The 21,566-nt window shown below is 42.1% G+C and overlaps 1 protein-coding gene across 2 annotated transcripts; it reads right to left on the bottom strand.

Moving 5' to 3' along the window:
- Positions 1 to 7,254: 7,254 nt before the first annotated feature.
- LOC127372025 (ubiquinol-cytochrome-c reductase complex assembly factor 1) lies at positions 7,255 to 21,048 on the bottom strand. Of its 2 annotated transcripts, none has more exons than XM_051415393.1 (9): positions 20,837 to 21,048; positions 20,030 to 20,152; positions 17,862 to 17,969; positions 15,677 to 15,749; positions 15,034 to 15,091; positions 14,830 to 14,938; positions 10,540 to 10,617; positions 9,901 to 10,014; positions 7,255 to 8,174 (listed from the first exon to the last, which is right to left on the bottom strand). In XM_051415393.1, exons 1-9 carry the CDS (start codon positions 20,909 to 20,911, stop codon positions 8,040 to 8,042), a joined length of 873 nt encoding a protein of 290 aa, XP_051271353.1. In that variant the 5' UTR covers positions 20,912 to 21,048; the 3' UTR covers positions 7,255 to 8,039. The 2 variants fall into 2 exon arrangements, with proteins under 2 accessions (XP_051271353.1, XP_051271354.1); XM_051415394.1 differs by having other exon boundaries at positions 20,045 to 20,152; positions 20,837 to 21,047.
- Positions 21,049 to 21,566: the final 518 nt, after the last annotated feature.

Raw genomic sequence — 21,566 nt, 5'->3', positions numbered from 1 at the left:
CTAACATTAGCTAATTAGCACAAACAATTATAATAGTATAATCCAATAGTGGCAAAACATCCAATAGTTGTCAAGATATTTCAGAGAAAAACAAAACCGTGCTGGGGGGCTAGACGAAAAGTCAGAGGATACATCAGGAACATCTGTGCAAAATGTGCCAGTCCATCGTGCAGATGTTGAGATATTTCATAGGATGAGTAAAACTTTATCCTGCTGCAGAGGTCAGAGGATCCAATATCTGAACCAAACTTCATTGCAATCCGTCCGATAGTTGATGAGATATTTCAGTCTGCACCAAAATGGTGGACTGACCAACTGACCAACATTTCCATCCATGAAGGCTAAATAAAGACATCAATGGTTGGTTTGAATGCAAGCTCCAGCATTCAGACACAATACACTCCCAACCACACCCTCACTTTCCACCTCGCTACATAAAAGGCACTAATGCCTGCACCGGCTCCGAACCTTGGCACTGGATGTGAATTGAGTGCTGCAGAATCAAGCAGCACTAATATCATTTCTTGGGATACGATACGAGAAACTAGATCACAAACACAGTGGGACTGATGGGAGCCCGGCTGTGCAGTGTACATAAATGAAAGAAAATGAATGAATGGAGGGAAACTGAACTCTCACTTTGACTCTGGACAGAATAAGAGAGGCAGAAACCTGTGGAAAACATGACGATGCCTTCACTGAGTCATGAGCTGCTTTATGAAAACACTGAGTGCTAAAAAATGTCCCAGCAGTGTGAATATGATTAGAATATTAAACCAGTTATTACACTGTAAGCAAACACTGCCAGCTCGACAGCTGTCATGTCAAATAAAAGCCTCATTTTAGACGTAGTCATATAATATTTTATAATGTCATTTGGCAGATGGCTGATTCACTGCAGCTTACTTCACAAAATTGTTTCTTACATGCTGGAAAATATTCAAGTGTTTGGGACGCTGGTGCGTTGCCATCCTGTAGAGCGCCCATAGCTGTGTGGAAAACATTGTTCATTTTACCCACAATGCAAAAACAACATATTTTCGCACCCTGTTGAGCTGAGCGAGTACTCGGCTGAATACTTTTTATGAAGATACTCATACTTTAGTAGATTGATGATGGATTAAAATGTGTCACTATTTGTACTTGTGAATACTTACAAACTTTAGGTTGCGCTTATTTTTAAATGTGCAACAATTTCGGATGAAAATCACGGACTTGGTGTGCAAAGATTTTTACTCGTGTGATCAAAAACATTGCTCTGAATTCTAAATAGTTTTGTAATTGGCAAATTTTAAATCAATGATGAACCTGGAATGGTTTAAGCCCCGCCCACTCCGAGTACGGCTGTGAGCAGAAATCATTTTGTTGGTTTAACGGAGCTACAGGTAAAAGTGTATTCACTCATCACTAATATATAGTTTCTGTTTTAGTTTTTATGAAGGTGAATGAAAGTTATCGGAGCTCAACGGCTCTGTCAGGCTTTATTTACTGTACTTTGAGGTAAATGAATGAGTGAATGAAAACATCAGCGAGGCAATATACACACCGTGGTAATGCCAACATGAATATGTTTAGCAGGTATAATGTTCACAATGTCCTATCTTAGTTTAGCATGTTAGATAGATAGATACAAGATACATAGGGACACCACGACATAACAACAAGAATAAACACTTAATGCTGCACATTCAGCACATCCACCCCTCCCTGTCCTGTGCACCCACCCATGGCGGTTACCGGGGTGCCTTGTTTAGAGATGCTACGGCAGATGGTACAAAACTCCTGCCATAGCGAGCACGTTTACAGGCCAGAGTCCATGCTACGTTTGCTTATTACCCCTAAACACAGGGGATGTCACTGGTTTTGGATCAAATTTCTGTAGACCATGAATATCCAAACAAAATTTAACAGCAAACCATCCATTGTTGAGATTTTTAATTCAGTGCAGCCATGTGTAAAACTGTAGCTAAGAGGTCATAAAAACGTCAGATTGCCACCTAAAGTTCCCCTCAACTACGTGAAGAATCCAGGCAGAATTCAGAATACACAGACTTTGATATTTACACCGATCAGCAGTAACACTGTGAGCACTGGACTCCCTGACTGGTCCCACTGCTCTGCACTGTGTTCTGACCCCTTCTATCAGAAAGAGCCCTGAGCCCCAAGATAACCAGTGTTATTCACTGTCAGTGCTCACTGTGTTAGGGTTGATCAGTGGATATTGATATATGATCATATGAGGAGAAATTAAACAGGATAAAAGAGAAATGAAGGAGCAGCTCGAGCACAAAGAGATAAACACGTTCTGTCACCTGCAGGATTCTTGTTCCAGCAGGTTCAGTTCAACTCAAAGTTCCACTGAAGAGGACCAACGGTTTTCTTCTTTCCCAGACAGTGATTCCTTTATACAGCTGCTGTGTGTGTGTGTGTGTGTGTGTGTGTGTTTTGGGTGTGAAGCATCAATGTGTCACCTGGAGCTGCAGAAGTCTTCTGATTTATGAACAACTGGAGCATGTGATAATTCAGGCTGTTGAAACACGTTCCAGCAGCGCACATATCACCTAACTACTCCAATAACACCGCACTAATATTACATTACATATTAAATAAATAACAGGAAAAATTGGATGCAAAATTCAGTAAATGTAATTTCTTTCTGCATGCATTTTTATTTTCATTCACTGTTGACATTTTTGCTACATGCTAACCTTTTCCAGCTGATTTAAGATTAAAGGGAACCATAATAACTATAAATATGTTGTTTTAATAATCGGACAGGAAGTGAGGGACTGAATCAAAGTTTCCTCTCCTGCCTGAACATCCCGCTCTCTGACCCGCAGCACAGCGAGGTTACAACTCTGTGACCCAGATGTCAGGCTCTGACTCTGCCACCCTGGGATCCTCCGTAATGAAACCTGGTTGCTGACCCAGTTTAAGTCCCGACACACAAAAGGAGCAAAAGTCTCCTACTGGGACAAACACTTCTCGTTCTTTTTCTACCGAACAAAGCAGAGCAGACAGATTCTTGGACGTCGCGTTGGCTCAGACTGAAATATCTGTGAAATGGACTGCAGTGAAACATTAACAGACATTCAGGATCCCCAGAGGATGAATCTGCTTTTGTGGATGATTTTACTCTAACACAGACGTTAACAGCTCTCAGAGGACTATCCCTCCAGTGCCAATATGAGGCTGACACTTTTGGTTTAGAGTGAAATATGTTGACAATTATTGGATGGATTGCCATAAGATTTGGTTCAGACATTCCCATTCCCCACAGGATGAACTGTAATAACTTTGGTGATCTTCTGACTTTGGTTTCTTTTTAATTTATGACTAAAAACCTGCAGAACTACGGACATTCTCAGCAGCCTCTTGTTGTTGTGGTTCTTAAAACACATGCACAGCAACGTTAACTGTGCATGCAACAAACAGCTTCTTTTTATACTCTAATGGGTGAGAAGGGGAATTTTCTTTGAACTGTTACTGACAGCTGTGTTAAGGTTACGCTCAGAGGAAAACTGTCAATTTACTGGAGAGTTCACAGCAGAAGAATCTGCGAATTAACCTGGATTTCTTGTAAATGCTGAACAACTACCTATTGTGAGCAAGTGCTGTTATCTTTGTCAAGAAAAACTTGGGAAATTATTTCTTAAAAAGAGTGGGACCCTGTTTCTTTAAATCCAGCACAGCGCGACCCAAGAACGTTTAAAGTAACCGTTGTTGATCTAAAATGAAGACAGATTCAGCTGTATGTGTGCAGAAAAACATTTCAGTGAACATATTTGTTTAAGTTTCCAAAAGGAGCAGTCGTGTTGGTCTGGTTTGAAATTCGGGGGCAGAAAGCTTTCATCCAATCAGGTGCAGCCAGGAAGTGTTTGCATGGCTGTAGGAGGGTGGAGCCCTGTGGACATGTATCTTTGTATGTTGTTGCCAACGATAGAACAATCTTTTATTTGTTGATATTCTTATAATGTTTCAGTTAGTTCTGTACTTTCATTGAAACTGCAGATCTCTTTTGGGTTCCGGCTCGTCATTGAGAGGAGAACTGAGGCTGCGCACACACACACACACACACACACACACACACACACACACACACACACACACACACACACACACACACACACTGTATTCAAACCACTTCAGGGCCTTTCTGTACAGCACATGTTCTCTATGGAAGACGTTATTTTCATGCATAGTGATGCAGGGTGTGTGTGGCTGTAATATAAGCTGATATACCTGAGGGCAAAGCCTGTGATTATTAACACACACTCTGCACCTGCTCAGTGTGTGTCAGATTGTGGCTCAGTGGGATTTTAGTATCACATTCAACAGCGATTATTACTGTTATTAGCAACTAAATATGATCCTGCTGCAAAGACTGATATAAACATAAACAGATGTTTAACTAAAGTCACTGTGTGTGTGTGTGTGTGTGTGCTGGGTTAATAGATCAGCTTGTACTTGGATGTTTGTGTGCACACATTCTGATGGGATTAAACCTGATCTGTGCCTGAGGCGGGTCAGCAGCAGGAAGGACTCCAGATCCAAACCCATATTCAAATTTAATGTCACAGATTACAATCTGGAGACACACACACACACACACACACACACACACACACACACACACACACACACAGTAGAGAATGAGGCTGGGAATGACACTGTCACTTTGGAGAACTGGTTTCTTTATGAATGGATTCAATAGGCAGCAGGTTAACCCACTAAATATCCTCTTTTCACAGCTCTCTACAAACACAACAGACACACAAAAACAGGAATAAAAGTAAAAAGGCCTGGAATAAAGCACGTGGACCGTCACACTAAATCTGACACTGGATCTCAAACTATTTAAAGAACGTGCAGGAAGGACCTCAAAAACCCTTCAAACCATCTGTCATCTCTACAAATGTAACATCTTGGTTGTGACAAACTCAAAATAAGTCTCATTTGAGTTCCTGTGACTCTTTCCAAGCATGCCAGACTCCTCTCTCCTCTCTGTGCTGCTCGTATCAGCTGAAACTAGAAGAGTCTGAAGCAAAAGAACAAAAAAAGAGGTGAGAAAAAAGTAAAGAACAGAGAAAGTGTGGGAGACGTGAAGAGTGGAAAAACACAGAGATAAAGACTCTCGTCTCATGAGCAGATGACTCAGTCCGACCGACGGAGAGGAGCTTTTAACGTCCTGAGACACAGATGAAGGTCAGAGGCTTTTTCCGCTCGCTGGAAACCACCGAGGCAACAGAGGACGAGAGGGGCGCTAATGAAGGCGCTGATGGAAGGGAGGAGACAGGTCTAACCAGTCAATAAATACAGCAGGAAATGAATGAAAACATGAATAATAAAGAGCTATATCAGGTCATATGCAAACACCAGGTGCATATGAAGCCGCGTTCCAGTGGTAGAAGAAGTTTTCACAGCACTGATTCAACAGAAAAAGACCTTTTAATGTCAAAATGAAACTATAATCCCTCCTACTGATCACTTTTAGAGCACAGAAAGGTCGAGCCCTGAAGTACATTTGTGACCTTTTAACTCCACTGACAGAAGTTAAAAACATCAATATTCTGGCAGTTTGAGCCCTGAAAAACACTGTAAAAGAGGAGAAAATAACTCGTAAAAATACAGTAATTTTCTATAATTAAAATGAAATTAAAAGTTAGCTTTGATTTTACTTTAAAAAATTGCCTTTTTTAATGTTTTAAAGATATTTACACTGTAAAACCAATGCAATGATCTATAAATACAAGTGAACTCTGCAATAATATAATCAGGCTTACATTTACAGCAGAGTGCTGTTATTATTGAATTTTTATTATTTCAATGTGAATTTTAAAAGTTATAAAACTATTATACACTGATAAACGTTTTTGTTGTGAAAACTTCCAGAATTATACAAGATATCTGTCAATTAACAAACAAATCCATGTAAAATTACATAACAAATTCCTTTTTTTACTGTTAATTAACTTTAGAAATGTAATAACAGTATTAAACTAGAATTTAATACTTTAATCTATTAAATAAATATATTTTAATCTTTTTATGTGAAAAAAGGACATTTTCTTTAAATAAGCAGTCATTTTATCATTATTAACAGTTACAGATTGTTCACGGGATTTTACATTAGACAACAAAAATGTGTCGTCAAGGGGCTTCAATCAATTGATGGAGAAACCCTAAAAATTACAGCAGAGGTTCTCAAACTGTGGTTGGGGACCTCCTGTGGAGTGAAACTACGTTAAATGATGTGATTTATGTCGGGAAATAACCAAACAAGCAGCTGATGCCATCGTGCTGACCAACATGGATCCTTCTTATGCTCTTCCTGTCATTATTTAAACAACAGATACTGTGTATGTTGTCGCTTTTATTCTCTAGCTCATCTATTGTATGAGCACCAGAATACCGAGGCAAATTCCTTGTATGTGAAAGAAAACCAGTGAATTAAAGGCTCTTGACTGTTACTACTCTTCACTTCTATTGGTCGGTTGAATACTTTTTGCAGCAGAAAGACGTCACACCAAACCAGTGAGCGTCTGCACTGATGTTTCTGTTCACTCTGGTTCTTTCCCAGCTGTTGACGGTGTGAATGAAACATTCAAAATATAAAAAGTCCTGCAGACGCTGCATCAGGATCAGCTGCACTGTACATTTAAAGCTGGAGCGTGGCGCCCTCTGCAGGCCCAAAGCAGAACTCCAGTGCTAAAGGAAAGTGTCTTGTACATTGATATCCTCATGTTCATTTTATAGAACAATCAGTTAGAGGGAAAGATGTCTGAGTGGATCATTAGCTGGTCAGCGTTAGCCGCTCATTTTCTGACAATACGTATGAATACGCAGCGATCTTTAAACATCCTCAAACACTCTTCTACTGGAGGAATAAATCTTCTTCCTTTTGCATCCAGACAGATTTCATTTTAACTAATTTCTACAGTTTCAGCTGCATTTTCTATTCCAGTAAATAAGTTCTATTGTCTCCCTTTATATTAGAGAATACACAATCACAGAACAACCTCAGTAATAACAGACACAACTGAAAATGTCTCGTTTTACTTAAACTCTTTTATTATTATAGCTGTTAAATCTATTTTATTGTTTTATCTTTTTACTGATACTCATACTGGTTCACTCTCTCTGCACTAACCTGTATGAAACTATGAAACGCCGTCACACAAATAAAGTTTGATTGACGTTTACAAAGACTCATAAAGTGGACGTTAGCATGCTGGGAAAGGAAACGAGGCTCGGTGGTTTTATACATCCAGAGAACATTTTATTAATTCACTTCTTAAAAACTTTATCATTGCTTTTAGAGCAGCGGTGACGTCCACGCCGCTTCCTGTTCGGGTCTGAGAGCGCCGCGGGAAGAAGAGAGGGACCAACAGTTGCAACCGTACAGAGAGACCGGAGCAGAGAGGGAGAGCTGCAGACCTCTGACACAGACAGGTTCTCTCCACCCGTTTACAGTGGAGGAGGTGAAGGAGGTGACGGAGGTGACGGAGGTCTGAGCTCGCAGCTCTGCGGGAGGAAGAGTGTAAACATGGAGGTACATCGTACAAAATACCGTATAAATACAGCGTGGCATTCGTGGAAAAAATACAGAAAAATATAAATACAGAGTGTCGCGTTCTCTTCTCGTTCAACAGTTTGCAGAGAGGAAGCGGCGGAGGCTCTCAGAACCGGACGGGGCGACGGCGGAGGATGATGAAGATGAAGATGATGCATGGCATTTCCTGTTGTTTGGACTGGCTGATCGATCGGGCGTACGAGAAGGTGTGTGAAATAAATCCCTGACTGACTATACTGTCCCTCCAGAAACAGACGGAGGAGGAGAGGAGGAAGTGTACGAGAGGAGAACAAAGAAACTACGGCAACAGACGTCATGTCAAATTTAAAATCCCTCCTGATAACGACGGGAAGGGAGCGTCGCATGATTACAGGAGGAGAGAGAGAGAGGAAGGGGGGGAGACGGGATAGAGAGAGGCGGGTCAGGAGAAGAGGACTTTGGATGAGAGGAAACGGGAGTCTTCGTCTCACAGTCCGGTGTCGTTGTAGGTGGGCGTGGCCACCTTCAGGATGCTCTGTGCGTTCTCCTCCACCAGAGGGCGCCACTTCACCTCTCCCGTCAGCAGCAGGTCCTCCCCGTCCAGAGCGTCGATGTACTGCATCTGCACAGAGCGGAGGACACCTTCATCACTCATCATCATCATCATCATCAATGTCCTCAGGGGGCGGACACAGAGGAGGTCAAAGGTCAGAGACGCTGTATTATCTGAACTTCAGACTGTATTTGTGTATTTGGTGTCTGTTTAGTTTTTATTGTTTTTATATGATGAAGAAGTTGAGGACAGATATTCCAGTACAAACATACCGACAGCCTCAATAAGCTTTATAATAACAATAATAAATAATAAACAACCTCAGACTCGTGCCGACAAATTTGACCACATTAACAAAGACTAAAACCATTTCCTGTATGTTTCCTTCGGGTTCATTCTGTACACAGTAACGTTTGAGTGGATGCAAACACATGAAGGATAAAGATAACTCAGGACCTACAAAGAGACAACAATAAACAACCACTAGAAAAAATAAGGTAGAAATAAAACTCTGTGCCTCAATCTGCTGCTGGAACAAAGACATGCAGACGTCGGGCCCGGAGGAGGCAGCTGAACTCAGTGTGCACCGATTGGACCCGGTTGGTCTCAGACAGCTGGAGTTTAATGTAACTCTGCCACCATAACTGGGAAATGTGCCTATAATGTAAAACACTGTTTTTGTTCAACTCAGTGAATAATTGTGACTGCACTGTGTGTGTGTGTGTGTGTGTGTGTGTGTGTGTGTGTGTGTGTGTGTGTGTGTGTGTGTGTGTGTGTGTGTGATTGGGCATGTTTAATGTCGTCAGCAGCAGCAGGTTTATGTGACGGAAAAGTGACAATTAACCTGACAAACTTGTTTACTTTCCCTGGAGATGTATTGTGTGTGTGTGTGTGTGTGTGTGTGTGTGTGTGTGTGTGTGAGAGGAGGTGATGTTAAAAGGAGACAGGGGGTCCACGTGGCCCCGGCAGCAGATGGAGGTCTGCAGGTGTTTCTGAAAGCAGGAGTGTGTTTTCAGTCTCACAGAGGGAAAGAAAATATACAGGGAGGGAGGGAGAGGGGGTGAGGGGGTGAGGGGGTGAGGAGGTGAGGAGGTTAGCGGGTAAGTGCTCAGTGAGGGGGGAGGCAGAAACGAGGAGAACAGAGAGTGTCGGGGTGTTTGTTCTCACACTGATCCGGACCGGACGGACTGATGGACTCAATCCTTCCCTCAGTTAAAGTGACGGGACAACAGAGGCTCAGTAACTAGTTAGAAACGGAATCAGCTCCACGGTTAAGTCAGTACAAGGCAAGTTGCCAATCAATCGTAATAAATGAGTTCTCTGCTGGATTACTGTGTTATAAAATGGCTGCCGTTAATGAAACAGTGATGCTGTGTGGCAGTGAGAGGAATCCTGGAACAGTTCATCAGGGACGGGGGGCATTTTATGATTCACACCCCCCTAAAGATCATGTGACTATTCAGTTGTTACTCAGAGTAAAGTTAGAACTACTTCAGGTCTGAAGTATCCAACAGACTGCTCTGCACTGTGTGTTCTGACCCCTTTCTATCAGAACCAGCATTAACTGTTGCAGCAGTGTGAGCTACAGTAGCTCGTCTGTTGGTTCGGACCACACGGGCCAGCCTTCACTCCCCACCTGCATCAATGAGCCTCTGCCCCCCCATGACCCTGTCTCCGGTTCTGTTCCTTTCTTGGACCCACCTTTGATAGGTACTGACCTCTGCAGACCGGGAACCCCCCACAAGAGCTGTAGGTTTGGAGATGTTCTCTCACACACACACAAACAGCCGCTCACCTGTTTGCGTACGTATTCCACCATCATCTCGAGCTGCCGGGGGTCCTCACACTCACGATTGAACAGGTTTCTCCAGAGAGCTGCAGCCAGCACACAGTCATCAGACAGGATTCCCTACACACACACACACACACACACACACACACACACACACACACACAGACACACACCACACACAGACACACACAGACACACAGACACACACATTAGAACAGTAACTTTTACAATGGTGAGATGAGACTCTGGTTTAATCAGCTGGTTCAAGGGAAATTGTATCTGAAAACACTCAAATAAGCACCGGCCCTATTATATAGAGTAATTAATAAAATATTTATTTAAATATTGGTTTTACTTTATTTTCACAGGTATAACTTAAGTCCTTTTAATATAATGTAATGCATTTGACCTTTAAATAAACTTCTGTACTCATTATTTCACAAGTCACAAATAAAATATTCAAATTAAAATCTTTTTACTCAATATTTTCCACTTGGACTGTTTTAGATGAATTATTAACTTATAACAACCCAATAAAAGTCCATAATATTTCTAACGCGTTCTTTAAAATGTTTTCGATGCAGTTTTTTTTACACAGTGTGTGTGTGTGTGTGTGTGTGTGTGTGTGTGCGAAACTCTCACCTCATCATATCCAAATATCGCTGCGTAGAACGTCTCCGTCATCGCTTTCGTCGCTTCCTTTCTATGGGTGGCATCGACCTACGTCACAGAGACAGAGGAAGCATTAAACACAGAGTGAAGCTGAGGATGATGGGAATGTCAGTTGTTGTATTTGTCTGCACAATAACACTGCACACAGTCCACTGTGTGTCCTCAGTGAAGAGAGGGACAGTGGAGTTGCTGTAGAGTTTCAACCGGTCGCTGCAGTAATTATGAACACGGAGAAAATGACCAATGTTTTCACTGCTTCTTCCCACAATTAACATGAAACCTAAGACGAGCTCCAATCACTGGTCCGGGTGGCGGTTTGTGCTGCTGGTGAAGAGCTATATGAGGAACATTGTGTGTATGCTGTGCTGGTTCTTCAGTTAGAGACACACACAGACAGACACAGACAGACAGACACTCTTCATGCTTCAGCCCTCCAGAATGAATAAAACATGCAATATTAAAGTGCAGCGCTCTCAGCTCTCAACCTAAATCCACTCTTATAATCCAAACCACAACTGTGTCAGTGTTCTTTGAGTACAACCCACTTGTCCTTTAAAAGGTCAGAGGTCAGACTCTCCTTTTATTATCATTACTTTCTTCTTTCTCTCTTTTGCATTCCAACTTGTGACACATGTGATTGATGATTAGTTGGTACGAGTGAGCTGAAGATGGATCTGTGGCCAGCTGTTAAGGTTAAATTTCAGACAGAAATTAGAGCTTGAGCTTTTTACTTCTGTTCAGTTCTTCCTGTAACAGTTAACGCACTCAAACACGGACGTATTAGAAGGAAAATGGATCACAAATGAATGCTCCATCGACAGACTCTGACCTACTGATAATTCCTGAACTACTGCAGCTGCTTTAGAGCAGCACTACGGACTGATCAACATGCACATGTGAAGTCACATTGTAAGCACCATATGATTAAACCCTGTATGCTCTACAACTGAGTACGGTCGCACATCTGCAGCGAACAACGCTCATTAGTCCACATCTGCAGCGAGTCAGCCATTCTGTTTGTCTTTGTTAATCGTCACATTCGAGGTGACGCCGTCGTAAATGACAGTTTTTAAGACAAACCCAACGGCAGGTGATGTTTGCGTACAGTTGGACACTAATCGCTAACCCGGCTAATCCGACTGCTGAGCTGCCATAACTCCGCAGGTAAAACCCGAGCTCTAGAATTTATTTTATTTTTTATTATTTTTATAGACATAAACTGGGGATTTTCACAGTAATTGTTTGGGTCACAGGACCAAACGTCCTGTACCGAACAGCTTGGGACAAACACACGAACCCTCACACCCCGACACCCCAGTGGACTAAACTGTTTCCATAACTTTGTTTCTCTGATTTCAAGAAGAATCCAACCGGGTGGCGGGCATCAATAATAAGTATATAGAAATATCTTCTCTCTGATGGTCTCTTGTTTGTTTGTGTAGGTCATATAGAGGGATCAGCATTAAACTGAGACTGTTTCATAACCAGGCACACACCGCTTGTAGAATCTTTAAGGGTTGTGTTGACGTCAAATTGATGAAGATTCTTTAATTCACAGTCACGTGTGAAGGCCTGTGCCAGCACGTAAGGATATATGCAAGTGTATGTACACATGCTGACAAAAGTTCACATATGCAGCTGTGAAAACACCTACCCCACACACACACACACACTTCCCCCCTGTGCTCCGCCCAATGCATGCATGCACACACACCAAGAGTGACCTCACAAACCGCACTGTAATTTCTCATCTCTGACCTCTTTCTGTCACACAAAGCCAAATGAGCAAAACTAAAGAGCTCATATGTGTAAAGCCCTCTGAACCTTGGCTCCAGTTCAACCATCCTGCTGCAGTTCAACATCACGGAGAACACAAGTTTCATTTCTGTGTCCAGCTGCCACCGAGAACAGTGTCAGTCTATATACATTCACACTGCAACCAAAGTGACTGACTGACCCCAAACTGCACCTCCAGTTCATCATTTAATTTAATTTAAAGTAACCCTGTATCTGAACTCACTCCCTGTTTAGGAGTGGAACGACTGGTGATCGTATATTGGCGACTGAAGGGAGGATTGGTCCTTCCTACAGAGATATTGAGGCAATCTGAACTGAATAATCTCTACAATCTGTAACCTACTGTGCATTTAGAGAGTTTCTGGTGGAGCAGCATGTCTCACTGAGCCCCGTTAATCAGAACGAGTGAATTTTAAATCCTTAATTACAAAGCAGTTTGTTCTCCATATTCCTGCTCCCTGAAACTGCTCTGCGCTCCGGAAGACTCGTTAACATCGTGGATATGATTGTGATGTTAAACAGAACATCATGCTGTGATACTGTCACACACATAAACAGAGTTCCCACTCTTTTTAAGAAATCATTTTCTTGACAATATAATAAAGACAGCACTTGCTCGCAAAGGCTCATATAATTTAGCAGTAGCCCGTGTAAGTGGTCAGCGTTTACGGGACTCTTTTGTGACGCACGTGGCTGTTCTCACCACAGCTCATTTTTCTGCCGTCGTCTCAGGAGAGCGATCTCCTGCCAGCTGACTACACTTTAACTCTAATTCCTCTAATTCAAGTAGAATTTACTTTATTCTACAGAAAATTCATCAGTTTTCCCCCAAATACCAAATAATGGATTAACTTTTGTTATTTTTGTTCATTCAATGAGAGATTCAATCTTCTACACTGAAGACACCTGATCATTTTATTTTTATATGAAGTAAAGTTCAGTGTAAATGCATTACTCACTGTCAGTTCAAAAAGGCACATAATGACTTGATTAGGACTTGTTGGACTCAGTTTGCTGCTCACTGGATTAAACCAGGTGATACATACATACTGCTGTTGGGTTGTAACCTGCCACAGTAAAACAACACAAATACACAAGTAACTGCACTGTTTTCTCCTGTATGAACTCTGAGTATAATTTGAGTCTTTCTGAGAGCGACATGTGAGCGAAAGCCAAGATTGAAGTCTGTGATGTCAATGAGCGACACTTCCTGGAGCTGCTCCACTGACGAAGAATAGAGGAACAACTCTGTGGCCACGGCGACCGCAGCCAGGCTCGCTCTCCGGGGATTTGGCTTCACTCTCTGCTTGAGAACTGCTGGCACAATTATGCTGATGTAAAACCTTAAATAAACAAAACCTGCATCCTATGTAGCATGCAATGGCACGAATAAAACTTCATGCACTGTTGCATCAGCCCAAAGCGGAAACCTTTCCAAAATAATGAATATTTATTCAACAGAATGACATTCAGTTGTTGTCAGGCAGAGGTACAGCACTGCTGCAGTCACACCTTTACTTCACTAATAATCTGTTAGGACGATCAAACAACAAACTTCTGTTGAACAATAAATCAATTCATTGTTTAAGTCATTTTTTAAACCACTAAATAAAAAGCATTCTGCTGGATCTTTGGCTTTTGGACTTGTGGTCAAAACAAGACATCTGAAGACGTCAACTTGATCATTTTTCATTTAATTCTGATGTTTTATCGACAATCTAATCAAGGACTGTGCGATATGAGGATATATATCATGTGAAAAATGTCTATCATTTCATATTTTGCTCATTTACTTCCCTGCATTACAAGTCACATCTTCCCGAGTTCATATGAGATGAATATGCGTGCAACCAATCAGTGGTCTGCAGCGTTCTCACGTCACCTTTTAATATCAGCTCAGCTCGTTTGAAACCTCGACTGAGGCGAACCAGGTGCTATCCATAACAGCAAACCACAAAAGAGAGAGTGAATGCAGCTTTAGAAGGGCCTTAAAAAGACTAACTTTATGATAGTACTGTTGTGTTTGCACTGTTTGTACTGTGTGGCTCCTTCGTGTGTTGCACATCACCCTCCCAGGGATAAATAAAGGCCGTCTATACAGATGTATTGATCTATCTGTAGACACTTGGCTCAACTATGTTTCCATGATGCTGCATACAGTGGAATTATTGTCACATGATATTAGTGGTACACAGACTATATATAGTAAACAGTGACCCTGTGAGTTATCAGAGGCACGCTGTGCATCCGGCTATACGTGCACTGCACTGTAATGTGTTTATGGTGCAAATGCAGTTCCATGATGTTGTGGGTTTAACCCTGGTGAATGACCTGATGGTTACACGCACACGCACACGCACACACACACACACACACACACACACACACACACACACACACACACACACACACACACACACACACACACACAGAGAGAGAGAGAGAGAGAGAGAGAGAACTTACCCCCAGTATTTTGCTCCTCTGCTCCACATCCTCCCACATGGAGTGGACGATGTAACGGCACATGTACTTTCCTGCTCTGCCCTCCTGACGCATCCGAACCAAACACATCCTGACAAAAACAAAGGATGTAAAAGTAAGAAAAGAAAGCACATGACAGGAAAAACTGAAGGGATCAGGAGACGGCGGGGAAGAAGAACAACTCACCACACGTGCAGCTGCGCTACCAAGAACCACGAGTTGAGTGTGTCGGGGAGGGCGCACTCTGAAACACACAGTTACAGTTACACTACATCAACTATCAGTCCGTTAATCCATTCATCCATCGACAGAAAATGACTAAAGGAAAGCTGAGAGTTCTTGAAAACATCTGGAGGAGCTTCATGGAGTTTTTGACACAAAATGTTGGTAATGATGGAGCAACAGGTTTATGATTGTAAAGTGTCTCCTCCTTCCTTTATTACTGCATCATCCATGTATTTACCTTTAATTACTTTTTTAAATTAGTATTTATTTATGTGACTTTTCACTTGATGATTCACTGTTATCGCCTCCAGAGCTGTCTATTGTATTTTATTAATTTATTAATATGCACTCTCATATTTTAAAATCACAAGAAAAATAATTAAAAGAAACAGAAAATTAATCTGCAACTTCGTAATAATTGATTTTTCGTTTTTAGTCATTTGTCAACATCTTTTTTCTCCAACTTCTCAAAAGTGTAGATTTTCTGCTTTTCTGTGTCTAGTGTGATATTAGACTAAATATATTTGTTATGTTTGCCACCTTTCACTGTGTATTCTTTCCTCAGTTTCCTGATTCGCTCTACCGGAGTTGGATCTGCACTTACTTTCAAAGAAATCGTCGTAATTGATTCTCTCTACGCAGCACGTGTACATGCGCAAAGCAGCAATCTTGATTTTCTGTGAACACAAAAGAGAAAATATTAGTAACATCGTAAAACATCCTCAACAGAGATACTGCAGCTATAAGACATATTTATTGTACAGTGACATTTCAGGATCCATAATTAATAAGTAATTGGACATATAGTCTGTAGAAGGTTTTCTGAGAGTGGAAAGTTTCTCTGAGCTCACTGAAGATGGACAACATGGTTTCACATTTATCCTCTCGGTCTGAACCCACTGATTTCTGTGATTACAGCCACAGTGCTGATAGCTGTGGTCGGCTGCCACAAACACACATTTAACAACCGTACGGAGCAAACGAGAGAACAGAAAAGCAACACAAACCTCGTATTTAAAAACAGGAAATGAGGTCAGAGGTGTGTAACTGCTCGTACCTAACGTTTCCAAGCCGGCGTGAAGCCCAACACTTTGCTAGATGACACAACAACACACATTCCTCTGCACGTACGCCACCTCTCTCACGGTTGGGCCAAAACCTCCCACGTAACCGAACCCTGCCACGGCTGTAAATGTTTCTGCTGTACCGACTCTTGGAAGCGAACTCACCACCAGGGTCTGATGCAATGGATGCCACCAGAAAACAGACACATCCCTGAACATCATTAACAGCACTTTAATGATTTCATTCAGCTTCTGGTGCTCTACATAATACTCGCCTTACCAACCGTCTAGGCATCTAAATTTCAACCTATTACCTGAACCGATTGTTGGACATGTTAACAATTAACAGTCAGTTAAGTAAGTAATGCCTGATGAGGTGTCCACCAGGACAGTTGCCTCCACACAGTCCATTAATTCTGATTACTGGTAACACCTGAGGTCCTTCCTAATACCTGGAAGAATCATTACCATCCCGTAAGGTTCTAATACAACAGAAACGTTGTTCACTACTCCAGTAAATAGGAAGAACCACAGATACAACTTGGCAACGGGAGATATTTCTAGTTCCCTCTGCTCAGAGTGTTTGACTCAGCTATGAGCCACAGAAGTCAATAACACTGCGTACGATAAACGGTAAATAGAACGGGGCGCAGTGGAAACGTGTTCTTTGGAGCGACTATCTGGTAACTAATGTTGGTTTTGTTGTAAAGTTTGGGGCTGTTGTTCAGGGTTTGGGTCCCTGCTCTTCTACACTACTGGTCAATATATTTGTAAATATATTTGTCAATATCAAATAGATCTGATTGTTAAGGGCGATTAATAGATGATCAATTAATCGTTGACACCCCAGTCACAAACTTATTTAAGTAAATTGCAGTGGCCACAGTGGGTAACGTTCACATTTTATTGATCCACTATCAGTTCCCGTTCATGTTGCATCCTGAATATGTTCAAATATAATTGTTAGCTCTGGTCTGAAAACACCCACATCACACATCACAGTCAGTGTGAAAGAGTGTCCGTCCTGCTGTATGTGCGTATAGGTTTACATGCTGTGAAGAATATTCCTGGACGACAGCCCATAATTTAAGCTTCCTGCTGCGAGGTCGGAGCTCTCCTGTCGTCCTCTGACTGCCACACACACACACACACACACACACACACACACACACACACACACACACACAGACACACACACACATACATACACAGACCCAGACACACGACACACCGACACACCGACACACACAGCACACACACACACAGGTAACACACACACACACACACACACACACACACACACGCGCTCTGAACACTCGCAAACGCTCAATTAGCATTTCTGCCTAATTAGCGAGGGCGGCTCACCAACATCATCCATCTGCTGTTACCTAAGAATTTATCATTTGGGTTATTTTTCTATAAATAACAGTCAGTGATTATCACCTTACGTATATATTCCCCCCCCCAGGGTGTTGTTGACATGTTCTTTCTCAGCCAACAGGTTAAATAAGGGGAAAGGTGCAGCTGTTATTGTATCTGAACATTTTCACTCAGTGTACATTACAGTCGCTGGGCTGACTCTCACACTCACCCTCTTCCTCCAGCCCAACTCTCTCCTGTTCCCACCTCTTATTCAGTGTCTATTACAATGTCCACTGCTGCTTTCTCCTTTTCATTTTCCCTCCCTTTGTCTCCTCCATCCTTCACATTCCCAGCATTACTCACCCATTTGTTGTATTTGAGAGGTCCAGTGAAGCCCATGGCCTCGATGAGCTTCGTGAAGGCCCCGACTTCTTCCTCCGTGTGCTGGGGCGTCTCCTTCACATTGTAGAGCTGATGGGAGAGAAAGGGAGACGCGGTGAGGGGGGAGGATGGGAGAGGAGGTGACAGGGAAATTAAGAGGGAAGAGAAAAGAAATGTAAGAGAGAAAGGAAGACAGAAGATAAAAGATGCTTTGAAGGAGTGAATACAGCCGTTGACTGAGCCCTGATGGATCCTGTACTCTCGCTGTACAACCCTCATTAAGGCAGCAGCACATACAGCCTCAGTATGACGACACACACCTGGGGAACGTTGGCCTTTACCGGGCCAGTGCAGCTGTTGAGTAAATTAATATACTGACCTATTCTAAGCTGCATGATGTCTTCATGCCCTGACAGTTTTATTACTGCCACCGTGACCCCAGTTACCCTTCATCAGTGCCTGCAGAGGTCGAGCTTTAAAATCACTCCTGTTGCTCTTTCTAGCTCTTTTTTTTTTGCCATTATGTGTTTTCAGTTTCTTTTTTTTATTGTATAACTGAGCTGATGTATTTTCAGGGTGCCTTTGTGAATGAGGAATTTATTATGAGGCTATTTGAGCTCTTATTATTGGCTGTGTGTGCAGATATTTCCCCACAGGAGGAACCATTAGGACTTTATCTGAATGCACTTAATGTTTCTATACGACACTGAAATGAACAACAATAGAACTACGACAACCGTTTTATATACGATCCTCCAATTCCTCCTTCCAGTTTTTCCTCCTTAAAGAATTTACGAATGTAGTGCCGCCTCCACGCGTCTCCTTGGAAAGTGTTGCTCAGAGAATTTGTTACTGTAATTACGTCAAGAGGAAGAAAAGAGCTGCGATGTTCCTCATGTCTCTTCTCTCCAGTGAGAGGTTCGAGGAGTGAAACGGCGCCCGGACGTGAGCGAGAGGGGGACGCAATCCAGCACCAGATTATAATCGTTTATAAAAACACAATGCTGTGAGGATGCAACTATTTCACTGGCGTCAGCGCTGGAACGAGGTGTGGAAGTAGTTTATTCTCTAGTTCGCTGGTTCTCAAACTGTGACACGTTTATCACTGGTGGCTCCAAACGGGAACTAATAGGATGTCTGGACCAGGAGGACCCCTTTTCCACCAGATTAGCTCTGGTTCTTGAACCGGTTCCATTCAGGATTCAACAACAGTCAACAATTAATAATCTTATTAATAATAAACCTGCCTCCTCCCTAAAATGTGCTATCATTGAGTGTCTCTGCACCTATTGAATGCTGTGTCACTTATTAGCCCTGAAACGGGACCTGGCTACTTCCTGGCAGTGTCCCGTTCACCATTTGATTATTTTTGTACTTTAAAGTTTATAACCTGTAGTTATAGGCTGCGGTGTAGTGAGGGAACATGGGTGTAATTCGATTATCTGATCATTAATCTGTAGTTTTAAATATAAGTTTGAACTTTTCTATCAACTGATGGTTTTTATAATATCTGGTTTTAGGAACTTTATTTGATTTTAAACCACTTTGACTGTTTGACAATTGTCATTAAAGTCAATTTCATTATTAGAACAACTACAATATGTTATTTGTAACAACAGTGTTTGTTTGAGGCCAGATGAAGGCACAGTACCACCTCCACCTGAGCCTGTGTGTGTGTGTGTGTGTGTGTGTGTGTGTGTTCTGTGGGGGTGTTTTGTTGTGGTGTCTGTCTGTGTGTGTTACCTGTGTGTGTGTGTGTGTGTGTGTGACCTTTGTCTGTGTGTGTGTGTGTGTGTGTGTGTTACCTGTGTGTGTGTGTGTGTGTTATGTGTTACCTGTGTGTGTGTGTGTGTGTGTGTGTTACCTGTGTGTGTGTGTGTTACCTGTGTGTGTGTGTGACCTGTGTGTGTGTGTGACCTGTGTCTGTGTGTGTGTGTTACCTGTGTGTGTGTGTGTGTGTGTGTGTGTGTGTGTGTGTGTGTGTGTGTGTGTACCTGTGACCTGTGTGTGTGTGCGTGTGTGACCTTGTGTGTGTGTGTGTTACCTTGTGTGTGTGTGTGTGTATGGTTACCTGTATGTGTGTGTGTTACCTGTGTGTGTGTGTGTTACCTGTGTGTGTTTTTTTTTTTGTGTGTGTGTGTGTGTGTTACCTGTGTGTGTGTTACCTGTGGGGTCATGTGCACTGTCCGACACGGTGTTAAACTGGGAGAGGAGACTCTGGCCAGTTGGCAGGCTGCTAAAGCTCTGGCAAAACCTGCTTCTTGATCTAAAACCTGGAAGGAGACAGAGAGAGTGAGACAGAGAGAGTGAGACAGAGAGAGTGAGACAGACATCAGGACATTTAAAGACACTGACAGTGAAACAACAAGCAGATATCTGTAGATACTGCGGCTCTGATGCTCTCTGACACACACATCAAAACTGCTCTGAGGTTAAAAGCTTCAGGGACTAAACATCTGGATAAACAGAATATTGCTCCACAATGAATTCATTATTGTTATTATTATTATTATTATTATTATTATTATTATTATTGTTATTAGTGGGAGTTGATTATCCTACATTATAAAAACAGAAGGAACAGGGATTAGTTTTTATTATTAATCACACACACACACACACACACACACACACACACACACACACACACACACACAGGTAACCAGTTAACAGTTTTAAACAAACAGCTCTGTGTTGTTGTTGTTGTTGTTGTTTATGACACAAACACAAACTCTCTCCATAAACTCAGTTTTATATCTTGTATTTATGAGTCCACCCTCCAGACTGTGTAACAGAGTCAGTATCTCACTATGTAACATCTATAGTGTGTGTGTGTGTGTGTGTGTGTGTGTGTGTGTGTGTGTGTGTGTGTGTGTGTGTGTGTGTGTAACAATGTGGCGTGTTAACTCCACTTAGCTTCAATCCTATTAGCACGCTAAACTACCGAGAGCCGTTACCTTCCCCGGGGCTCCTCTGGTCGCCGACCCGGTGAAGAGGCTCCGGAGGGCGGACTGCAGCGGCCGCCGGTACATGGCTCCACGGTGCTCCGAGTATCAGCAGCTAGAAGCGGGGGGCCACCGGACTGCGGCTCCCTTCACTGAAACCTTTGGTTTGGTAACGCCAGTCCCCTCTTCCTCCTCCTCCTCCTCCTCAGCAATGTCAACGGAATCTGTCCGACACAGAATGCTGTCCGACGAGAAACAAGGAGAAAAAAAGAGGTTCCGCCAGTTTTTATATTTCTATTTTCTTTATTCTGTATTTTTTATTGTGGATCGTATTTTTTACTACAACCACTAACTATTTAAAAACTATTTAAAATCAAGAAACACAATCTCCAGATGTATTTCTATATATTGTCTCTTTTTAAAACCTACTTAACCTATCTTCTTCGATTATTTCTATTATCTGTCTATTCTATTCTATTATTTTGTTATTTTTTTTTTATCTTAATCTATCTTTTGTCTACCTGTCTTGTCTATCTATCTGTCTGTCTATCTGTCTATCTGTCTGTCTGTCTGTCTGTCTGTCTATCTATCTATCTATCTATCTATCTATCTATCTATCTATCTATCTATCTATCTGTCTGTCTGTCTGTCTGTCTGTCTGTCTGTCTGTCTGTCTGTCTATCTATCTGTCTGTCTGTCTGTCTGTCTGTCTGTCTATCTTTTTATTTATTATCTATTATCT

This window comes from Dicentrarchus labrax, unplaced genomic scaffold (assembly GCF_905237075.1).
Source record: "Dicentrarchus labrax unplaced genomic scaffold, dlabrax2021, whole genome shotgun sequence".
Lineage (NCBI taxonomy): Eukaryota > Metazoa > Chordata > Actinopteri > Moronidae > Dicentrarchus > Dicentrarchus labrax.
This window is presented reverse-complemented; position numbering and strand designations above follow the sequence as displayed.